Source organism: Octopus sinensis, linkage group LG6 (assembly GCF_006345805.1).
Source record: "Octopus sinensis linkage group LG6, ASM634580v1, whole genome shotgun sequence".
NCBI classification, from domain to species: domain Eukaryota; kingdom Metazoa; phylum Mollusca; class Cephalopoda; order Octopoda; family Octopodidae; genus Octopus; species Octopus sinensis.
The window spans coordinates 77,966,717-77,990,831 of record NC_043002.1 but is presented as its reverse complement, the minus strand read 5'-3'; the positions used below and the strand labels follow the sequence as shown (position 1 = coordinate 77,990,831).

The 24,115-nt window shown below is 37.3% G+C and overlaps 1 protein-coding gene and 1 long non-coding RNA gene across 2 annotated transcripts; one reads left to right on the top strand and one right to left on the bottom strand.

The window, feature by feature from the left end:
- Positions 1 to 140: 140 nt before the first annotated feature.
- Positions 141 to 23,765, bottom strand: LOC118763966. The gene is made up of 3 exons (XR_004999739.1): positions 23,635 to 23,765; positions 23,491 to 23,590; positions 141 to 184 (listed from the first exon to the last, which is right to left on the bottom strand). It is a non-coding gene; the product is annotated as an uncharacterized LOC118763966 (long non-coding RNA).
- On the top strand, positions 6,210 to 19,764 carry LOC115212799 (methyltransferase-like protein 9). Its single transcript, XM_029781502.2, has 6 exons — positions 6,210 to 6,450; positions 11,052 to 11,242; positions 12,770 to 12,870; positions 14,594 to 14,702; positions 16,210 to 16,394; positions 19,071 to 19,764. Exons 1-6 carry the CDS (start codon positions 6,352 to 6,354, stop codon positions 19,307 to 19,309), a joined length of 924 nt encoding a protein of 307 aa, XP_029637362.1. The 5' UTR covers positions 6,210 to 6,351; the 3' UTR covers positions 19,310 to 19,764.
- Positions 23,766 to 24,115: the final 350 nt, after the last annotated feature.

Sequence of the window (24,115 nt, the reverse complement as noted above, 5' to 3'; positions counted from 1 at the left end):
ATATATATCATCATCATCATCATCATTGTTTAACGTCCGTTTTCCATGCTGGCATGTGTTGGATGGTTTGACCGGGGTCTGGGAAGCCAGGAGGCTGCACCAGGTTCCAGTCTGATCAGGCAGTGTTTTTACAGCTGGATGCCCTTCCTAAAGCCAACCACTCCTTGAGTGTACTGGGTGCTTTCTACGTGCCAGGCGAGGCTGGCAACGGCTATGATCGGTAGGTGCTTTTTACATGCCACTGGCACAGGTATCACAACTACAATTTCCATTTGATTTTTTAATGTGGATGTACTTGACTCAAAAGGTCTCCACAAGCATGCACATACACATATATATGTATGTATATACATATATATATTATATTAGAGGAAAACGACAAGAAAAACCCCAAGGCAGGACAGGTATCTCAAGTCATTTAGAATATTTAATTAGGAGAATTTGAAGTCTTACAGCTGTTACTGGGATATCTCAAGTGACAGGCTAGCATGTCTGTACACTGGGTATTCCATCATCAGAGACAAGGTGAGAATGTATGAAAGATCTAGACAGGGAAATTCACAGTTTATAAGAAACAAAATAGTAGATAGAAGAATATAGACAGAACAAAGTTCACAGCTCATTTTCTCCCAGAAGGTATTCATATATCTGTGTGTGTGTGAGTGTGTGTGTGTGTGTGTGTGTGTGTTCCTACATTGATCTCAATGAACGGATAAGGATGTTTCTAGAGTGAAGTAGTTTATTTTGAATCCATCCGTCCATCCATCAATCCATCCATCGTTCCATCCATCCATCCATCCATCCATCCATTTCACTTATTTTTGTATAAACAAATGAGTGTATCTGAGGCATTTTAAACATCCATCCATCCATCTATCCTTCTCACTTATGTTTGTATGAATAAACGAGTGTATCTGAAGCATGTTTACCATCCATCAATCCATCCATCCATCTCACTTATGTTTGTATGAATAAAAGAGTGTTTCTAAAGCATGTTTACCATCCATCCATCCATCCATCCATCCATCCAATCAATCATACATCCATCCATCTCACTTATGTTTGTATGAATAAATGAGTGTATCTGAAGCATATTTACCATCAAACCATCCATCCATCAATCCATCCAGCCATCTATCCATCCATCAATCTCACTTATGTTTGTATGAATAAATGAGTGTATCTGAAGCATGTTTACCATCCATCAATCCATCCATCCATTCAACCATCCATCCATCCCTCCATCCATCCCTCCATCCATCCATCCATCCATCCACCCATCCATCCATCCAATCATACATCCATCCATCCATCTCACTTATGTTTGTATGAATAAACGAGTGTATCTGAAGCATGTTTACCATCCATCCATCCGTCCATCCATCTCATTTATGTTAGTATGAATAAATGAGTGTATCTGAAGCATGTTTACCATCAAATCATCCATCCATCCATCAATTCATCCATCTCACTTATGTTTGTATGAACAAACGAGTGTATCTCAAGCATGTTTACCATCAATCCATGCATCCACCCATCCATCCATCCATCTATCCATCCACCCATCCATCCATCCATCCATCCATGCATCCACCCATCCATCCATCCATCTATCCATCCATCCATCCATCCACCCATCCATCCATCTATCCATCCATCCGTCCATCCATCCATCCATCCATGCATCGACCCATCCATCTATCCATCTCACTTATGTTTGTATGAATAAACGAGTGCATCTGAAGCATGTTTACCATCCATCAATCCATCCATCCATCCATCCATCCATCTCACTTATGTTTGTATGAATAAAAGAGTGTTTCTGAAGCATGTTTACCATCCATCAATCCATCCATCCATCCATCCATCTCACTTATGTTTGTATGAATAAATGAGTGTATCTGAAGCATGTTTACCATCCATCCATCCATCCATAATTCTATCCATTCATCGATCCATCCATCGATCCATCGATCCATCGATCCATCCAACCAACCATCCATCCATCCAAACATCCATGCATTCATCCATCCAACTATCTATCCATCCATCCAACTATCTATCCATCCATCCATTCATCCAACCACCAATCCATCCATCCATCCCTTCATCCCTCCATCCATATCACTTGTTTTTATATGAATAAACGAGTGTTTCTAAAGCATGTTTACCATCCATCCATCATTCTATCCATTCATCGATCCATCTCACTTATGTTGTGTGAATAAATGAGTGTATCTGAAGCATGTTTACCATCCATCGATCCATCCATCCATCTCACTTATGTTTGTAAGAATAAAAGAGTGTATCTGAAGCATGTTCACCATCCATCCATCCATCCATCCAACCAACCGTCCATCCATCCATCCATGCATTCATCCATCCAACTATCTATCCATCCATCCATTCATCCAACCATCAATCCATCCCTCCCTCCCTCCCTCCATCCCTCCATCCATCTCACTTGTTTTTATATGAATAAACAAGTGTTTCTAAAGCATGTTTACCATCGAACCATCCATTCATCAATCTCCCTTATGTTTGTATGAATAAACGAGTGTATCTGAAGCATGTTTACCATCCATCCATCCATTGATCCATCCATCCATCCATCCATCCATCCAATCAACCATCCATCCATCCATCCATCTCACTTGTTTTGTATGAATAAATGAGTGTATCTGAAGCATGTTTACCATCCATCAATCCATCCTTCCATCGATCGATCCATCCATCCATCCAATCATACATCTATGCATCCATCCATCCATTAATTCATCCATCTTCTTATGCTTGTATGAATAAATGAGTGTATCTGAAGCATGTTTACCTTCCATCCATCCATCCATCCATCCATCAATCCATCCATCCAACCATCTGTCCATCCTTCCATCCATCCATCTCACTTATGTTTGTTTGAATAAACGAGTGTATCTGAAGCATGTTTACCATCCGTCGATCCATCCATCGATCCATCCAACCATCTATCCATCCATCCCTCATCCATCCAACCATCCATCCATCCATCCATTCATTCATCCATCCATCCATCTCACTTATGTTTGTATGAATAAATGTGTGTCTCTGAAGCATGTTTACCATCGAATCATCCATCCATCCATCTCACTTATGTTTGTATGAATAAACAAGTGTATCTGAAGCAAGTTTACCATCTGTCGATCCATCCATCGATCCATCCAACCATCCATCCATCCATCCATCCATCCATTTACTTATGTTTGTATGAATAAATGTTTGTATCTGAAGCATGTTTACCATCCATCCATCCCTACCATATCATCCATCCATACCTTCCATACCATACCATACCATACCATCCTTCCCATACCATCCAAACCATACAATCCATACCATCCATCCCTATAATCCATCCATTTCATCCGTCGAAAGGATGAATGGCAAAGTTGACCTCAGCGGAATTTGTACTCAGAACGTAACGGCAGACGAAATACGGTTAAGCATTTCGCCCGGCGTGCTAACGATTCTGCCAGGTCGCCGCCTTTCGCGGAGAGTACATATATATATATATATATATATATATATATATATATATATATATATATATATATATATATATGTATATATATATATTCTAAATTCAAACAAATTTCTAACAGGCGTTGTTTTTTTAAATTAATAATTACCTATCAATCCCTCCCTCCATCCCATACCATCAATCCATACCATCCATACCATAACATCCATCCATACTACATATCCATAGCGTCCATCCATACCATCCCTCCATCCTAGCCATGCATACCATCTATCCATACCATCCGTCAACCATCCAATCATCAATTCCATCCATCCATACCAACCGTACAATACCATCCATCCATACGATACCATCCACACCATCCTTCCATACCATCGTACAATACCATCAATCGATACAATCAATCCATCCATACCACACCATACCATCCATCCATACCATCCAAACCATCCATCCACACCATCTATTCATACCATCCATCCATACCACGCCATTCATAACATACTATCCATACCATTCATTCCATGCTACCTAAACCACACCACCAAAACTATACCATTCATACCATACCATCCATACCTTCCATCCTTCCCATTCAGCCATACCATCCATCCATACCATACCATCCCTCCACCCATCCATATCATACAATCAATACCATAACATCCATACCATGCCATACATCCATACCATACATACCATCTTTCCATACCATCCATTCATACCAACCATCCATCTAAATTCAAACAAATAACTTCTAACAGGCATTTTGTTTTAAAATAATAATCATCAATTCATCCATACCATACCATCCATAACATACCATACCATCCATCCCTTCATACCATATCCATCCATTTAAATTCAAATAATTTCTAACAGGCATTTTGTTTTAAAATAGTAATTATCCGTCCATGTACATCATCCATAACATACCATCCATCCATACATTACCATCCACACCTTACCCTCTATCCATCTATACCATCCATCCGCACTACAACATCAATACCATCCATACCATACCATACCTTCCATCCACCCATCCATCCATCCATACCATACCATACCTTCCATCCACCCATCCATCCATCCATCCACACCATCTATTCATACCATCCATCCATCCATACCATCCATCCATCCACCCAAACCACAACATCCATATCATACCATAACATCCATCCATACTACATATCCATAGCGTCCATCCATACCATCCATCCATACCATCCACACAATACCATCCATACCATACCATCCATACTATCTATGCCATCAATCCATATCATCCATCCATCTTTACCATTCATCCATCCACCCATCTATTAAATTCAAACAGGTGTTTTTTTAAAACTAATAATTACTCATCAATCCATCCATCCATCCACACCATACCATCAATCCATGCCTCCCATCCATCCATACCATACCATCCACACCTTTCCTCCATACAACATATCCATACCGTCCATACCATTTATCAATATCATCCATCCATCCACCCAAACCACAACATCCATATCATACCATAACATCCATACTATGCCATCCACACCATCCATTCCATACTACCCAAACCACACCACCCATACCATGCCATTCATACCATACCATCCATCCCTCCCATTCATGCAAACCATCCATCCATACTATACTATCCATACCTTACCATCCCCCACCCATCCATATCATACCATGCCATACATCCATACCATCCATGCAGCCCATCCATCCATACCATCTATGCAGCCCATCCATACCATCCATCCATCCATCTAAATTCAAACAAATAATTTCTAACAGGCATTTTGTTTTAAAATGGTAATTATCCATCCATACCATACCCTCCATCCATCGATACCATTCAGTCCATACCATCCATCCATAACATCCCTCTCCATCCATCTAAATTCAAACACAAATAATTTGTATCAGGCATTTTGTTTTTAACTAATAAATATCCATCAATCCAATCATACCATACCATCCATTTATCCGTCCACCCATCCACCCACCCTTACATCCTTCAATCCATCCCGCTTTCCATGCTGGCATGGGGTTGGATGATTTGACAGATGGCCAGCGGAAAAGCTGCCCAGGCTCTTTGTTTTGGCATAGTTTCTACGGCTGGGTGCCTTTCCTAACGCCAACCACATTACAGATTGTATTGGGTGCCTTTTACGCAACACTGGCATATGTTTTACGTAGTACCGGTACGGGCGCTGTTTACGTGACACCAGCACACGCGCCTGCAAAATAAGGAATGCAGGGGACAAGGACAACCACGCTTTTACTTCGGTTGAAGTGTCTTTTCAAGCACAGTAAACCGCTAGGAGTCTCGGTCCCCTGTCAATCCCCTCTGTGAGTCCCAACATCTTATGTAAAATAAAATGGTACTCAGCAGTAGAGTTTGTATATTTCATTAAAATTTGAAATATCACATTGTTGTTACTAAGAGTTTGCCGTTATCGATGTTCATGAATAGTGGTGACTCTAAAATCTAAGTAACAACAATATGCTAAGATGATAATATATTTATGTGCATATGTTTGTGTACAAGGTTTATCAAGGATTATTATCAGCGAACATTCCTCAATCTGAGTTTTAAACCATAATCTTCCGGAAGAGAATTTCACGTGGCTAACCGGAAGTCTACGATGGTTCAAGGGTGGTAACTCTTCAACGTTAGGAGTTAATATTATTTTGTTTTCATTTGACTTTCGGATTTATGCACGTTTTTTAAAAACATTAACGTGGTCTTTTTTTCGATTCATTTACCAAACAAATTCCAATTTGAAGTTTTTTCTACTATTTGCTTTACCGCAAAGATGTCTTTAATGAGATATAGCGCCCGTTCATCACTTGCTGGAGCAATTTTACTACGGATGAAACATGATGAAATGCACCGTAACAGTAATCATTCCTATGTACGTGACACAAATCAGTCCCCTTTCTATTTAGTAGATTCCTTGTACTTCTGCTACATAAATTGATATATGTGGTGCGAGTGTTTGTGTGTACGTTTTTTTTGTGTGTGTTAGGTTATATCATATTACATTATATATAATTCGATATTAGACATCACAATCGTCAATTTTAAACTGAAGAAAGAAGACCGAAGTTTAGAAAAACAGCAAATCCATTGACAGTTCTCAAAACACTTAGAAGTTGTTTATCGGGCGACCACCCTCACTCATGTGCCTGTCTCGTACTGATGTCTTTTACTGTCTCATACTGGTGTTTGTAATGTCTAATTTGTATTAAAATCGTAGTCGTTAATTTATGTGTTTATTCAGTTTCTTGGAATGAATGCTATGTATATTGTTTGTAGTTGTTTAGTCCTAAATTAACTCTGAATAAACAGACCTATGATCAGAAGCAACCCTGCCATGATATCCCATGTATTCCTCTTAAGATGGGCAGTGTGGTTTAAAGGAGACTTGATTTCTTTTTCTAGCGGATGATTGACCACGTAGAGGTTCCCACGTTTGTTCAGTATTTTTAAGCCGTGTAACAGTAACTACGTCAGGATATTGATTTTTTACACTTTAGTGAAGAAATAGTTTTTTTCTGGTATTCCTACAGATGTGTACCCCCACCACCGACTTTGTTACTTCGTAACTTCCAGAAAAATGGATATTTTTAAATGAAATTTTTTTTACGAATATGCTTAGGAGTGGCTGTGTGGTAAGTAGCTTGCTTACCAACCACATGGTTCCGGGTTCAGTCCCACTGCGTGGCACCTTGGGCAAGTGTCTTCTACTATAGCCTCGGGCCGACCAAAGCCTTGTGAGTGGATTTGGTAGACGGAAACTGAAAGAAGCCCGTCGTATATATATATATATATATATATAGGTATGTGTGTGTGTTTGTGTGTCTGTGTTTGTCCCCCTAGCATTGCTTGACAACCGATGCGGGTGTGTTTATGTCCCCGTCACTTAGTGGTTCGACAAAAGAGACCGATAGAATAAGTACTGGGCTTACAAAGAATAAGTCCCGGGGTCGAGTTGCTCGACTAAAGGCGGTGCTCCAGCATGGCTGCAGCCAAAATGACTGAATCAAGTAAAAGAGTAAGAGTAGAGGATGTAGATTCTGATTATATCGGAGTATTTGGTAAAAATATTTTTCCGAAGTGGGGTGAGGAGTTTCGGGAAATTCACGCGACACGTTTTTCTTTATTCATAACTTTAAGGAAAATAGGTAATATTTAATGAAAATTTCTACAAATATATCGGAATTTGATGTGAAAAGTAAAATAATGAGCACACACATACATACTGACACGCATCACAATTTTTTCGAAATTTCGAGTTTCATTTTCTAGATATATGTGATGTGTGTCAGTATGTATATATATACGAGACCACATGGTAAACATGTTTTTTCATATAATCATAATCTACACATCCTGAAAGGTATTTATAGAAAATTTCATGAAAGATTACCAATTTTTCTGAAAGTTATGTGTAAAGAAAGCCGTCTCATCAACCCACCCTCAGAAACACATTTTCACAATAAAAAGACAGATGAAATACTGCTAAGCATTTCCCCCAGTGTGGTAAGGTTTCTGCCAGCTCGCCACCTTATCACTTCTGTTATATTGAAAGGAAATGTAATAGGATGATAATTGGTAGGGGTTGTCTTCCTTGGGAATGAAACATATTGTTGTATGTTTCCCAACTGGGATACATCCTTTGAGAAAAGAATGATTGAAAAGTTCAGTGAAAAGAGGGTCTGTCTCTGAGGTGTATTGTTTAAAGTTAAAGCCCCCAAAAAGGAAAAAAAATTGTTAGGGTGTGTGGCCATGTTGGTTTGAAAACAGTGGTGCTTTATGAGCATTTGGCATGTATATGTGCATGGTGGCAAGCCTGGTGGAGTGAAAGGGGATAGACTTGAAGGAAAATTATCAAGAGTGTACTGTGTAGAACCGAATGCAAGGTAAACAGCAACTGTGGATACTTTATCCATTGTGACCCCCTTCGGTCATTAATGGCCATAGGATTGCTCCTAGAAGGTTACTTTCCAAGGCACAAGTCTGGGCAAGGTTGTTTATGGAAGACTAGTAGTTGCCCATGCATACCAGCTTCTCTCCACGCCACTGATGTTATCCAAGGGAAAGGCAAAGGCCGATATAGCTTGGCACCAGTTATGTTGCAGTTCATTTATTAATGTGCAAGTGGCTGAGCACTCCACACACATGTACCCTTAACGTAGTTCTCAGGGAGATTCAGCGTGACACAGAGTGTGACAAGGCTGGCCCTTTGAAATACAAGTACAACGAAACAGGAAGAAAGGGTGAGAGAAAGTTGTGGTGAAAGAGTTCAGCAGGGTTCACCACCACCCCCTGCCAGAGCCTCGAGGAGCTTCAGGTGTTTTTGCTCAATAAACACTCACAATGCCTGGTCTGGAAATCAAAACCACAATCCTACGACTGCGAGTCCACTGTCCTAACCACTGGGCCATTGCACCTCCACACTTTATCCATAAGAGTTCTAGAAAAGCACCATGGTTGAGAAGTTGGTAGAAATCCTTTTGGCAAGGGATCAAAAGGATTGGTTATAGTTTGGGATTTGGGAGAATTTGAAGGCTGTGTGGTGCAGGGAGGGTCCTTTGTAGTTTAGATAATGGTTTGCATTTTTTTTTATAATGGAAGCGCCTGGTTTAGTGTTTAGGGTGTTGGATACATGATTGTAAGATTGTGGTTTTGATTCCTGGATTTGCTGATACATTGTTGTTCTTGAGCAAAACACTTCATTTCACATTGTTCCAGCCCATTCTGCTGGTAAAAATGAGTAATCCTGCAATGGACTGGCATCCTGTTCAGAGAGGAATATATATATATATATCCTTGGTCCAAGCCATGCCATCATGGACAGTGGATGTTAGATGATGATGCTGATCCTAGACCGAGTGGTGTGTTGTTTTCTTGAGCAAAACACTTCATCTCACTTTGCTCTGTGATCCCTTCGACACCCGACACATGACACACAGTGTACCTGTTCAGATAATGTTAATTGATGGAGAGAATGAGCTGATGTGTGGCATGAACATTTGGTCACTATAAACAAATCATTTGTGCAAGTCGCTTGGCAACAGCTGAATGCTCATACGACATCTTCAATGGGAGAGTCCATCATATATATATATATGCCAGAGGAATCGTGATACTGGTCCTATGCTCCTTATGGAGTAATGTGAACTAACCATGTTTTCTATAACTTTGCTGTTAGACAGGTCACATCTTTACAGTTGACTGGTCTGTATTTAGCAAGGTGTGCCAGCTATAAAAACAGCAACTTCAACAATATCCATACGTCCAAAGTCTAAACCATTGAAATAATACTGGCATAAAAATAGCGCAAACTAGTGAAATAAAACTGTTAAATATATTTATAATTTGAATTTAATTTATTTTTGATTTTGTAAGAGACAACTAGCTTAAATTTTGAACATAACTAAAATTTCTTACAAATTTGACTATGTTGTTAAAAACTGAAAAAGATGGTTATATTCATGTACCATATACTGGTTTCAAATTTTAGCACAAGCCATGTAGGTTCAGGGGAGGTGGGTAAGTTGATAATATCACCCCAGTGCCCTGAAAGGATGAACAGCAAAGACAACTTTGGTGGAATTTGAACTCAGAATGTAAAGACGGATGAAATGCCACTAATATTTTACCTGGTGTGCTAACAATTCTGCCAGCTCGTCACCTTAAAATATTTCATTGTTACTCAGCCCAATAGGCTATGTGTACAAGATATTCGTGTACCAAATATTCTTTTCTTCTCTAGGCACAAGGCCGGAAATATTTGGGGAGGGGGCCAGTATGCAACTGGTACTTAATTTATCAACCCTGAAAGGATGAAAGGCAAAGTTGACCTCAGTGGAATTTGAACTCAGAATGTGAAGACAAACGAAATACTGCTAAACATTTCATCCAGCTTGCTAACGTTTTTGCCAACTCGTCACCTTTCATGTATCAAGAAATTCATCAGTCATTAACAATCTCTCAAATCTATTATACGGTGTATTCATTTGTACTTTTCTCTTATATTTCTTGCTGACTTTATTTTCTTAACATTTAAAAAAACAAATAAAAACCCTAATAAATTGTGTGTACAGGCATTGAGGTTAATTTTCCCAAATTTGAACATTTCTATGCGTGTAAGTTAATTTTAGTCTGGAAGAAATGGAGTTAATGTGCTTTGTGTACAGTGGCATAGCATAGATTTTGGTTGCCTTGTGTGGTAGCCATATTGATCACCTTCTTTCTTAACCCTGTAGCTTTTGGATTACTCTGTCAAATGTAATACTTATTTATTCATTTTGTTTTGAATTCATGTATTATCTCATAGCTTCACGATGATGTGATTGAAAATAAAACCTGGAGAATATTTGTGTGGTCCAAGCACTCATACATCCCACACTATTTTATTTGGTTGTATAGGGAAGGAAATGTGCTTTAATTGATTTAAAATTCTGAAATGTTTAAAAGATTGTATTTATTTATTTACTAATTTTCCAGTGGTATAAAGTGAACCTAAAACGAATTCCTGAACACATGCACAAGAAATTTTACTGTTTGCACCAAGATGAGGAAACCAAAGAATTCTTAGAAGGTTGTTATGAAAAAGCTGACTGGATTTTTACTCAGATTTTTTACTCCCTATTTCGATCAGTTTTAAGCTGGTTTATGACCAATACTTCAATTAATGCGTAAGTAAGAGTTTTGTATTTATCCTGCTGTATTTTCCTTTACAAAAAAAAAAGAGAAAAAAAATCAGTGTTATATTTTCATTCTGTATTTGTAAGATGAGGATTATATTATGTATACTGTTTATATTGTGAAGGCGCATGGCTCAGTGGTTAGAGCGTCAGGCTCACAATCATGAGATAGTGAGTTTGATTTCCGGACCAGGCTGTGTGTTGGGTTTACTTGTCCGGTTTTCCATTTTTTTCTCTTGTTGTTTATGTATTTAACTCATTTGTTTACATATTTCATGTTTGCATGTTCTGCACTCATATATATATATATATATATACATACATACAAGCAAAACGCCCCCCGTCCAATGGACAGTGCTGAGTTCTCAAACATTTAAACCAAATTTTCTCAAAACAACTTGTCCGACTGTCCCATAGACCTCTCCTTTGAGAAACACTGATTTAACCTGAATTTGAGACACCAGCAAAAGAAGAAATAACGATAGACTTCTTTCTATTCCAAAGAAAAACGATTTTAAACAGTAAGCTTGGCAGGAAAAAAACGTGCCTTTAAGCAGTACAAACACAACAAAAAATGGAAGGTGCAGTTATGTACAGGTTGTAAAGCAGGACACAAACGGCTTTATCGATCGCATTCTTACCTGAAATCGATTTTTGTAATTTTTTCAAGACTTATACACACTCTGATACCGTCGGTATCTACATATCAAATTTGAGCGCGAACGGATGGAAGATGCCTGAGATTCTAGAAGACACACACAGACACACAGAACAGATTTTATATAATAGATATAGACATACACACACATACATATACAGATACATGTATGTTTATGTATCTTTGTGCTTGTCTTCTCCTTCATTTGACAACCGGTGTTGCTTTGTAACTTAGTTGTTCGGCAAAAAAGAGGCCTGGTACTTTTTAAAGCCTGGTATTTATTCTATAAGTGATCACGTGATCATCCAGATTATCAGATGTTGTTATACATCACCAGTCATAATGTGCTTTGCATCGTTTTAGCCTGCAAATGACACCACTCCACTGGTTAGGTGAGCAGGCCAACATTCCCCCCCCCCGATCGAAAGGAGGACTGGAGCAATGTGAAATGAAGTGTTTTGCCGAAGAATACAACATGCCACCTGGTCTGGGAATCAAACCCATGATCTAGCATTCGTGTGTGTAACAACCTAGCCACTAAGCTTTACGCCTTCACTATTCTATAAGTACTAGGCTTTAAAAAAAAAGTGTAAGAACTGGGGTTGATTTGTCCAGCTAAGCCCTTCAAAGTGGTGTCCCAGCATGGCCACAACCTAATGACTTAAACAGGTAAATGCTAAAAGATTGTATCTCATTAATTGAATAACGTTACTTTAGAATTAGTGAACGGTGACTTTCACAGGTAGTTTACTATGGATGCTTATCCTGCATATGGAAGCCAGAAAAATTGTTATTAAATCAGTAGTGAGTATACTGTTAATCAAACGTATGTTGGTTTTATTTTTGTTATTTATTTTCAGGTATTTAAATCGCGGATCAATGTTTGTTTATTCTCAAGCACATTTTATGAAATTGTTAGGGTTAAAGGAAACAACAGTTTTTGAAAATTTAATCGATTTAGGTAAGTTAATCTTCTTTATATATAAAACTGAAGTTATGTGTGTGAGAGTCTGTCTCCTCCAATTTAGATTCCTAACTACTCCCACATTTTGCGGTGCAGTTTAACCAAAAGTGGGTATCTTATAGTCGTGATTCATATCGAGCCCTTGTGGGTATTAGTGCGTGTCTACGATGAGTCTACGATGATAAAAAAAAATTTACCATCACTTTTTTGCACTTAATGCATTTTTGCTCGGTTTATATAAGGGAAGTAACTCTCTAAAAATGCTTATATAGTTATTTCCCTTGTATCTGTCAAACATTTACATCTTTTTGTCTTCTTTTGACACTGTACTTTGTTATGTGTCTTGAGCCTTATTTGAATAGCAGATTTCGTAAGTTCTGCTGTTTTCTTCAAATTTATAAAAATATGCGTTGTTGCGGACAATATCTTTGTTTTGATTTTTCCAAAAGTATGGATAGAATGGAATGCAATTTCGTCAAAATTAACGCTTAAACAAGTTATTCATCAAATTTCTATCCACCCGAGCTAAGCCAGGTCAATCTGCTAGTTGTTATTAAAATAGTAGCATTAGTATTTAATTTTCCCCAAAATGTTTCTCAAATGGATTTGTTTTGCAAGATTCCTGATGTGAAATCATGTGCTGAAACAGATGTTGTTATATTTTGGGATGGTAATTTTTTTTTTTTTTTTTTTGCCAAATAAACATATGCACTATATTTTCGTTCTTCACTCATTATTGTTCTTATTTTATGTCCATTGTCTCGAAATCTTTCGTCACACACCTGTGACTCCTTCAGCAACTCTCCATCCTGTTCTGTTTAGTCCATTCTCTATGGACTAAACAGGAGTTGCTGGGAGGTCACAGGATGTGTGACAAAAGATTTCTAGACAAAAATAATCAAATAAGAACAATAATAAGTGAGTGAAGAATGAATATATAGTGCAGGTGTTAATTTGGCAAGATGAAAAACCCCACCATCCCCAAGTATAACAGTATGCTTTTCTCAAATATATTTATCAAATTATTACTAATAAATGCTAATATGTATATAGGTCAAGACAGGCTTGTTTGTTTAATCTTTTAGCATTCAGACTATTCTGTCAAATGTAATGCTTATCTATTCATATTGTTTTGAATTAATCATGCATTATCTTGTAGTTTTGAGATATCAATGATGTGATATCTATTTATTTTTAGAATGACATATTAGGGTAGGTGTGAAAAGCTGGATCTGGCAGAATATTTGGGCCGGATATGGCCAGTTGAGAATTTCACTTTGCAACCATGTGGTTTGGGGTTCAGTCCTACTGCATGGCACCTTGGGCAAATATTTTCTACTTGAACCAATTCCTTGTGAGTAAATTTTGTTGTGTGTGTGTTTATATCTTATGATTGCACAAAAAATTGCTGAACTACAATTAATATTGTCTATTGTCATTTCCCTGTGAAGAAATTGTTCATTCACTCTGTTCTTTTGAAGGTGAATGGAATGGAATGAAAATTTCCTTACTTGGAAAAACAAGGAATAGCAACAGGAAATAAATCCATCTATCTGTAATACATTTTAGGATTATGAATTTGTCTAAACCACACTAGTATAGAAAAGCATATAAAAAACACAAATACCTGTTTTGTATAAACATGTGTTATATAAACCCTTTCTGCCTTTCTCTCTTTGTAAATGGAATGAAAGAACATAATAATTTGTCTGTTATACAGGAGCCGGTGATGGAATGGTTACCAAAAAAATGGCTAGCTACTTTAAAAATGTTTATGTAACAGAAGTCTCAAATCAGATGAAAATACGGTTAAAAGAAAAAGGTTTCATGTTCGTATTTAATTTTATGGTTTTATTATTTTATGTAAATATTATTTGGGCTGAATCAATGCCTCACAGTTGGTTCATAAAACAATTTATATAGCTGATTAACTTTGTAAAACTAGTCTGTTACTATATCATATTTATTCATGAATCGTACACTCTGCATTCTTTCCTTCGGATCAACCAATCTGAAAAACATGTTTTTCATTATCACTTGCCAGTAAGTGCATAGGACACTTAACCTGCTAGAAACAGCAGCCAATTTGCTTTTAAATAACTCTTTACCATCTTAGAAAAAGGAGGCCATTAAGTAATGTAGTTTATACTTGCAGTCTTGAAAATGATAGGATGATCACGGCTAGAACACGTTTGATCCTAGATTTGCCCAATCAGGGCTTAAACAGCTATCTCTAGAATTGTGTCTTTCACAAACTTGCTTTTTCTCTCATTATCTTCTCTCTCTCTTTCTCTTGCTCTCCCTATTTTGTCTATTTCAGCTTTTATGCTTCCCCAAGCGTTAATAAACAATAATTAAAATTAATTACAGAACTGATATCAATAAGAGCATTAAACTTTGATGTAATCAAAATAGAATTTTTCAGATGGTGTTACTGTTTTAGTCTTGTATTAAATAGGGTGAAATGTTAATGCTTTCTGTATAAAATATGCTTTGTTATAATTCCCTTTTCAAAAATAAATACAATGATCTTGTATTTCTTGGTTGTAAATTATTTCACTGGTGGTAACTTTCTTAGTGTAACAATGAACAGATTTTGAAGTAAAAACTTCAAAGCATATTTTCTTATATCTCTGATGAATGAAGTTCAGTCCTGAGTGATAAGACAGTTATAAGTGCAGGATGGCTGTGTGGTTAGGAAGCTTGTTTCCCAACTGTGTTATCTTGGGTTCAATCCCACTGTATGGCAACTTGGGCAAGCATCTTCTTTAAATAACCCAAAGAACTGGTTTATTCAAAGATTTGTGAGTGGACTTGGTACATAGAAACTGAAAGATGTCCATTATATATGTGTGTGTGTGTACCTTTCTCTAGATATCATATGTTTGTTGTAAATGAGCATCATCGTCATACAAGCGAGGTTGTTCGTTTCTAGTCATTCCTGAAAAATATGTCTGGCTATGAGAGAATATTATCCTACTTGGAAACAGGTGAGGGTTGACAACAAAAAGGGCTGCTGGCTGTAGAAAACGTCCCTCAGGTTATTCCAACTGACCCATGCAAACGTGGAAAATAAACGTTAAATGATGAGGATGATATAAAAGTATATATATTAAAATTGCCATATATTAAACAAAATAAAGTCCACATAAGATATGGTTAAACAAAATAATTTCCTTTTTAGCTTTTCAATTTTCTGAAAAAAAAATAAAGTTATTTGAAATTGTCAGTGTGCTGCAAAGTTATCTCCCTTGAAAATATGTTTGAGAACTACAAGATGCATGCTAACATTTTTGTGTATCATGTTGAAAATATTTATTTATTTATACCTATTAGAAACCTCGCGTTGGATAGGTGGGCAAATGGAGACATAATTTACGATGTGGTAACCTGTCTGAACCTGCTTGATCGCTGTAATGAGCCACTCACCATTTTGAAACAAATAAAAGGTGTTCTTCGGCCAGGATCAGGAATACTGATTATCGCCCTTGTTTTCCCTTTTAGTCCTTACGTGGAAGAAAGTAAGTTTTCAATTTTTTACCCCTACATTTTTACGCTGTAATTTAAATATAAAATGGTTCTTCATTATATTGCAAGCTCTTCTATGGCTGTCATAATTAAAATACATTAGAATAGTGATTTGTATAATCGGTAATGTCATTAATGTCAAGCAAAATGCTGTGCAGTATTTAGATGACATTAGATTTTGAGTTCAAATCTTGCCTAAGTCGACTTTGTATTTCATACTTCCAACAGTTGATGAAATAAGTACAGAGTGTGATTTAATGCACTGCATCCTTTGTTGTCTTTTGTCTTTGTGGTAAGAAATTCGTTTCCCAACCACATAGTTCCAGGTTCACTCCTAGTATGTGACACCTTGAGCTAATGTCTTCTAGAGCCCTGGACTGACTAAAGCCCTGTGAGTGGGTTTGGTAGATGGAAACTGAAAGAAGTTCGTCATATATATTATATATATATTATAAAAAAGCACCATCTGAACATGGCCGATGCCAGCATCGCCTTGACTGGCTTCTGTACCGGTGGCACGTTAAAAGCACCAACCAATCGTGGCCGCTGCCAGACTCCCCTGGCACCTGTGCCGGTGGCACGTAAAAAGCACCCACTACACTCGCGGAGTGGTTAACGTTAGGAAGGGCATCCAGCTGTAGAAACACTGCCAGATCAGACTGGAGCCTGGTGCAGCCTCCTGGCTTCCCAGACCCCGGTTGAACTATCCAACCTGTGCTAGCGCGGAAAACGGACGTTAAACGATGATGATGATGATATATATATATATATATATATATTATATATATATATATTATAAAAAAGCACCATCCGAACATGGCCGATGCCAGCGTCGCCTTGACTGGCTTCTGTACCGGTGGCACGTTAAAAGCACCAACCGATCGTGGCCGCTGCCAGACTCCCCTGGCACCTGTGCCGGTGGCACGTAAAAAGCACCCACTACACTCGCGGAGTGGTTAACGTTAGGAAGGGCATCCAGCTGTAGAAACACTGCCAGATCAGACTGGAGCCTGGTGCAGCCTCCTGGCTTCCCAGACCCCGGTTGAACTGTCCAACCTGTGCTAGCGCGGAAAACGGACGTTAAACGATGATGATGATGATATATATATATATATATATATATATATATATATATATATATTTAGAAGTGCGTGTGTGGATGTGGGTGTATGTTCTCAACCATCACTTATGTGATGTCCCCATAAGTTAGCAGTTCAGCAAAAAAGACCAATAAGTACTGGGGTTGATTTGAGCGACTAAACCCCTCAAGACAGTGCTCCAGCATGGCTGCAGTTCAATGACTGGAACAATGTGAAAGATATAAGACAATATTCTGCTTGCATCAGGCTACCTGGATAAAAAAAGTGCAACTCTTGCATTATATGTTGCTTTGTTGAAGTAAAAAGGAGAAACAAAATAATTCAGAAATTGCTTTTGTTTTGCGTAACTTTGAGATCAGGGAGTCTCCATAGGTTGAGCTGCCTACTTCTTCACATCGACAGGTCATAGCTCTGGTACTGCAGTCTTGTGATAAGAATGCTGAAGGAAAGAATTGAAAGATGGATTCTTCAAGTGAAGTCAGCTAGCAAGAGACCTAGGTGTAGACTAAGAACAAGATGGTTGGATGATATTCATAGCCTCAGTCAGTCGCTGTTGGGAATCTGGTCAGTAAGTATATATGACAGTTGCTTCTGATCAGACCCTATGAAAGGAGGCGCCTGAAGACTGTAGTTCCATTATCATCTCAGGAATAGAGGGCAGTGAAAATGAATGAATGTATTGTATTTATTATATTACCGGAACAATTGTTTTGTAGATGTGTTTGTTCTCTGTACCACTAACCTCTCATCTGGTACCAAGCAGGCAGACTGACTGAGATAAGGAATAATGTCAAGTGTTTTATAACAGATTGACTGTTGTATGATTATGAGATCAGTTGACCAGCACAAATAATCTTATATTCAACTTTCTTTAATATGCTAATAATTTGGTTTGCAGGGATAACGTTTACTATAAACAGTAATAAATTTTAAATGAATTTCATGAGAAATTTCAACTGTATTTCATTAAGGTTTGTTTTTATAGAAAGTGCATATATGCTTGTGCTGTGAAGAAGTTTGCTTCTCAATCAGTTGGTTTGGGGTTCAGTCCTACTGCAAGGTACCTTAGGCAAATGTCTTCTACTATAGCCCCAGGCAAACCAAAGCCTTGTGAGAGGATTTGGTTGATTTAAACTGAAAGAAGCCCATCCTATGTGTGCACATGCATATGCATGTATATTTATATGGGTGTCCCTGTTTGCAGAAGCTGCAGTTTTCATCTGGGGAAAATCCCTTTATAGATGCATTGTTAAAAACACAAAATATGCTTCAGAGCTAGGCAAAACAAAATCACTCCAGAAACTACCTGAAGTATATTGTGTTTTTTTCACACAATATATCTAAAAGGGGATTTTTCCTGGACAAAAACAACAGCTTCTAACATTTCAAGTACACACATTAGGTACATTGTATTGAATGAGTTTTAATACAGAGCTGCTTGTATTACATAATTTAAATACATCTACAATTGTTTTTTTTTTTTCTAGACATTTTCATGAGAATTTAATTTTTAATTTATACAATAAAATTTGGTAACGTATTGCTCACTATGCTGAATTTACTTTATAGATTCTGTGGATCATACTTCTGCTGAGAAATTAGACATTAAAGGTTCTGGTTTTGAAGAACAACTTGTAAGTTTTGTTGACAATGTCTTAGAGCCCCTCGGCTATGAGTTGATAACATTTTCACGTGCTCCTTATATATCAGAAGGTGATATTTCAACATCCTTTTATGTAATTGATGATGCCATATTCATTTTGAAACTCGCTGACAATACTACAGAATACTGCAATAATGACAAATAACATTGATGAACGAAAAAGGAAGACCAAAATATCTAATTTTATATATAAAAAGCAAAAAAAAAAAAAAAATATATATATATATATATAAAATATAATGGACCATATTTGGCTCATGTTATACGATGCAAAAGATTCCAATGGATATAAAACGTCAGAACTAATTTCATCCCTGTCAACAAAGTATAAGTGGGATGAAATCTGTTTAAAATTTCAATAAAAACTGAGTGATGGAAACTGGGTATGATACTGAAACAGTATTAATCTAAATAATGGGCAATATTAATCTAAAATGTTGCTAGCATCAAAATGGGAAGCATTCTAAGGAATGGCCATTTTACGTATAAGGCTTCTATTGGGTCTGAAATTATTTAATTATTTTTCAACTGTACCAAGCCACTGAATCATAGTGGAAATTATACAAATCTACATTCTTCAAAAAAAAAAAAAAAAAAAAATCATGCAATTATTATTATTGGTAAATATAATTAACATATTAAAAAAATAATTTTACTTTTAAAAAATTATTTTTGTTTAATAATAAAGAATTCTTTCGCGATGCATTCAAATGGTTGTATTATTATAAAATTTATCAAACGTTTGTATTATTTATTATTTGTTTCACTCAAAAGGATTGTACATATATAAGGGCACTGCTTTTAAGGGTTTTAATAAGATTATTCAACTCCATTCCGGTACATGTCAGAAATCTATCAGGATGCAGTGTGGAATCATTCAAATTGCAGTTGGATAGATACTTAAGCACCATTAGAGATGAACCCCATCTCCCAGGATATACACAATGAGCACAAACTGACTCAAACTCGCTCCTACACATGTCAAAATTAAACAGAGAATACAACCTGGCAACCACACCAGACTCTGAGGGTGGAGTCTTCGACTTGGCCTGAGCATGGACTCAAACTCAAATGAAATGAAATGATTACATAGCTTCTATTTATTTCTTGTTTCTGTTTATCACATGCCAAACTTTTTAGTTTTGTTTATATAGAGACACAACACTTATTTACAGATTACATATATATATATATATATATATATATATATACACACACACACACACACATGTGCATAGGCATGGCTGCATGGTACAAAACTTTGCTTTGTAACTATGGTAGTCTTGGGGTCCAGTTCCATTGTGTAGCACCTTGGGCAGGTGTCTTTAAGTACAGGCCAATCAAAGCTTTGTGAATGAATTTGGTAAATGGAAACTAAAAGAAGCTTGTTGCGTGTGTCTATGTATATGTATGTTATATGTGCGTATGTATTATATATAGGCGCAGGAGTGGCTGTGTGGTAAAGTAGCTTGCTTACCAACCACATGGTTCCGGGTTCAGTCCCACTGCGTGGCACCTTCAGCAAGTGTCTTCTACTATAGCCTCGGACCGACCAAAGCCTTGTGAGTGGATTTGGTAGATGGAAACTGAAAGAAGCCCGTCGTATATATATATATATACACACACGTGTGTCCGGGTTTGTCCCTCCAACATCGCTTGACAACCGATGGTGGTGTGTTTACGTCCCTGTAACTTAGCAGTTCGGCAAGAGAGACCGATAGAATAAGTACTAGGCATACAAAGAATAAATCCTGGGGTCAATTTGCTCGACTAAAGGCGGTGCTCCAGCATGGCTGCAGTCAAATGAGTAAAACAAAAGAATGTATGTGTGTTATATATATATATCTAAATATGAATGAGAAACAGTCCAAGGGATATAAACAATTTTGAACGCACACAAGGTATTCATTTTGCAATTATAGGCGTGTGTTGATACACACACACAAACGTGTGTATGTGTGGTTGAGAAGTTGGCTTCCTAAACATATGGTTTGGGGCTCAGTCAGCTGTGTGGCACCTTAGGTAAGTGTCTTCCATTATAGCCCCTGGTTGACCAAAGATGTGTGTAGATTTTGTAGATGGAAACCGAAAAAAAGATATATATATTGGGTCATCCCATAAATAATGGCTTTTTTTCAATTGTATGAACTAAAAGCTGGAGGGAGACAGGATAAACTACGTGCATCAACTTGCTATAAAAGTAGGTAGTAGTTTTACCTTGTTCCTTATTTTTAGTGCAACTTTTGAAGAGTGCAGCTCGATTTTAACAGTTATTTTTTCAAAGCTAAGCTATAATGGAAAGTAACAAAGGAGCATATTCGGCATATTTTACTTTATTTTATAAGTTCAATGACGGCAACAATGCAGCAGAAAATGCAAGGAATATTAATGCAATATATGCAGATTGGACACTAAGTGTAAGACATTGTCAATGGTGGGTCCAGAAATTCTGATCTGGAAACTACAGCTGAGAAGATGAGCCTTGTCCTGGAGAATCTGTAAAACCAGTCGAGGATGTCTTGCAAACCTTGGTGGCATGAAATCCCATTGTAACTGTTGAGGAACTAGCAGAAAACCTTGGATTTGGTCATTCATCGATATTTGTGTGCCATCAGAAAAGTTAGCAAATTGGATCAATGGGTTCTTCACAAACTTTCTGAGTATAATTGCATGCAGAGAGTGAATGCATGCTCTTCTTTGCTGTTATGTCTCACAAGCGAAAATGTTTTTTGACTGTAGGGTGACAAGAAATGGGTTCTCTATAAAAATGTCAAGCACCAAAGACAGGAGATAGGGAAAGGAGAAACACTAGCACTCCAGGCTAAAGAAGGTCTTCACCCACATAAGGTGTTATTATCTGTTTGGTGGGATATGAAAGGTTTAGTCCACTTTTAACTTTTAAACCCAAACCAAGCAATAACAATGAAGATCTACCGTGAGCAGCTTAAGTCAGCACTTAAAGAAAAATGACCATCTTTGGTTTCAAGACGAAAGGTGTTCTTCCATCAGGATAATGCTCAGTCACATACAGTGAGGATGACATTCCAAAGGCTGGAGTAGTTTGATTGGGAAAAAATGCCCCACCCACCATATTCACCAGACATTGCCCCATCTGATTATCATTTATTCTGCAGTCTTCAAAATCATTTGGATGGAAAAAATATGAATTTCGTAGATGAGGTCAGAATAGTACTGGAGGAGTATTTTTCATCACAGACAAGAGAATTTTGGAAGAGAGGCCTTACAAGTCTACCAGATAGAGGAAAGAGCATTATAGAAAATGGAGAGTATATTTTAGATTAAAAAAGAACTTTCTTTATTCCAATTTTGAAAAATAAAAGAAGTATAAAAAACTGCATTATTTATAGGATGACCCAATGTATATATGTGTTTGCATCCCCTTGCCACACACAATGTGTGTATGTGTGGTTAAGAAGTTGGCCTCCTAAGCATATGGTTTTGGGCTCAGTCAGCTGTGTGGCACCTTAGGCAAGTATCTTTCATTATAGCCTCAGGTTAACCAAAAATGTGTGCGGATTTTGTAGATGGAAACTGAAAAAAAATATATAATATATATATACATATGCACACATGTATATAAGTAGTATAAGGATTCAGAGAACTGTGTGGTTATAACAGAAAGCTCTTCTTACTGACTTGGGTATCAGTCTACAATTATGGTGTAATGTAGAGTGCCCTTGTGAATATACAATTGTATAATGTTGAGCATGCATATTAATGCAGACACTTATGCATAATTTCTTCCACACTGAAATTAACACATGATGAAAGTTGCAAAGCAGCTGTAATCCTATGGAAGTCATGCGTATGTATATGTGTTTGTGTGTATATCTATCTATATATCTAATCATTATCATCATCGTTTAATGTCCGTTTTCCATGCTAGCATGGGTTATAGATACATATACAGTTATATATCTAACTGAAAGTATATGTGTGTTTAGCCTCAAAAGGCTCTGAAATGGTGTGTTGTTGAGAAAAGCAAATTTGATTTTTGAAATCCGTCTTGAAGAGAAGGTTGTCCATAAAAAAAATCTGCTTTGAGAAATAACTCAACTTATAGATCATGCTCTCTGTATATGTATTATCTCTCACACATGTTGCCCCTCCCCACTCTCTTCATATAGCATGCAATTGCTTTCATTTTTGTTTAAAACTTTGTCTTCTAACGTTTACTTTCATTTTATGATACACTGCTATCATGCACAAACCCTATTGTCTGATTGGGTAAAAATGATCAAACTTTAAACCTCTGTAACATTTTTCTAGAATAAATGAATCAAAGTCAGATTAAGCATGACAAACTATATCAATATACCAAGTTCGCAAATTTTCAAATTTCAAAATCTGTGACAGCAACTGAAAAGATCTATCTCTCTATTTGTATCTCTTTCATTTTTCACTTCTCATTGCAAACTTTCCTCTTCTCTGTATATATATTTACCACACTCTCTCTCACTCTGTATATGTACATTGCTTACAGTGTATACACATGTTTAAGGAATTTCATTAGGGCAACAGTGATTTTAAAAAATGTAAAAGACATGCAACCAAACGCATACCCTCCATCAGACACCTACCATACTCTGAGCGCCTTGTTTTCCTGGGCATGGATTCACTGAAGCTCCGGCGTCTGGCGATGGACTTGGTAAACACCCACAAAGTTATCAACCACCTCACCACCAACAACACTGAACACCTTTTTGATCTCCATGTGTCCAACACACATGGACATGCCTACAAAGTTAGAAAACAGCACAGCTCCCATGACTTTCGGAAACATTTTTTCACGCTCAGAGTTGCTGAAGCATGGAACAAATTGCCTGCGTCAGTTGTTGACTGCCATGACACTGCATCCTTTAAGGCCCTCATGCTTTCCGAAATCCGCCGAAACTACACCTGATTGTCCCCCTTCCATACTCATACACAT

Excerpts from the sequence above, each read along its gene's own strand:
- LOC115212799 (XM_029781502.2), top strand. The coding sequence starts at position 6,352 with ATGTCTTTAATGAGATATAGCGCCCGTTCATCACTTGCTGGAGCAATT. Across the intron at positions 11,243-12,769 it reads ACCAATACTTCAATTAATGC|GTATTTAAATCGCGGATCAA; the intron begins GTAAGTAAGAGT and ends ATTTATTTTCAG. Across the intron at positions 14,703-16,209 it reads TTAAAAGAAAAAGGTTTCAT|AAACCTCGCGTTGGATAGGT; the intron begins GTTCGTATTTAA and ends TATACCTATTAG.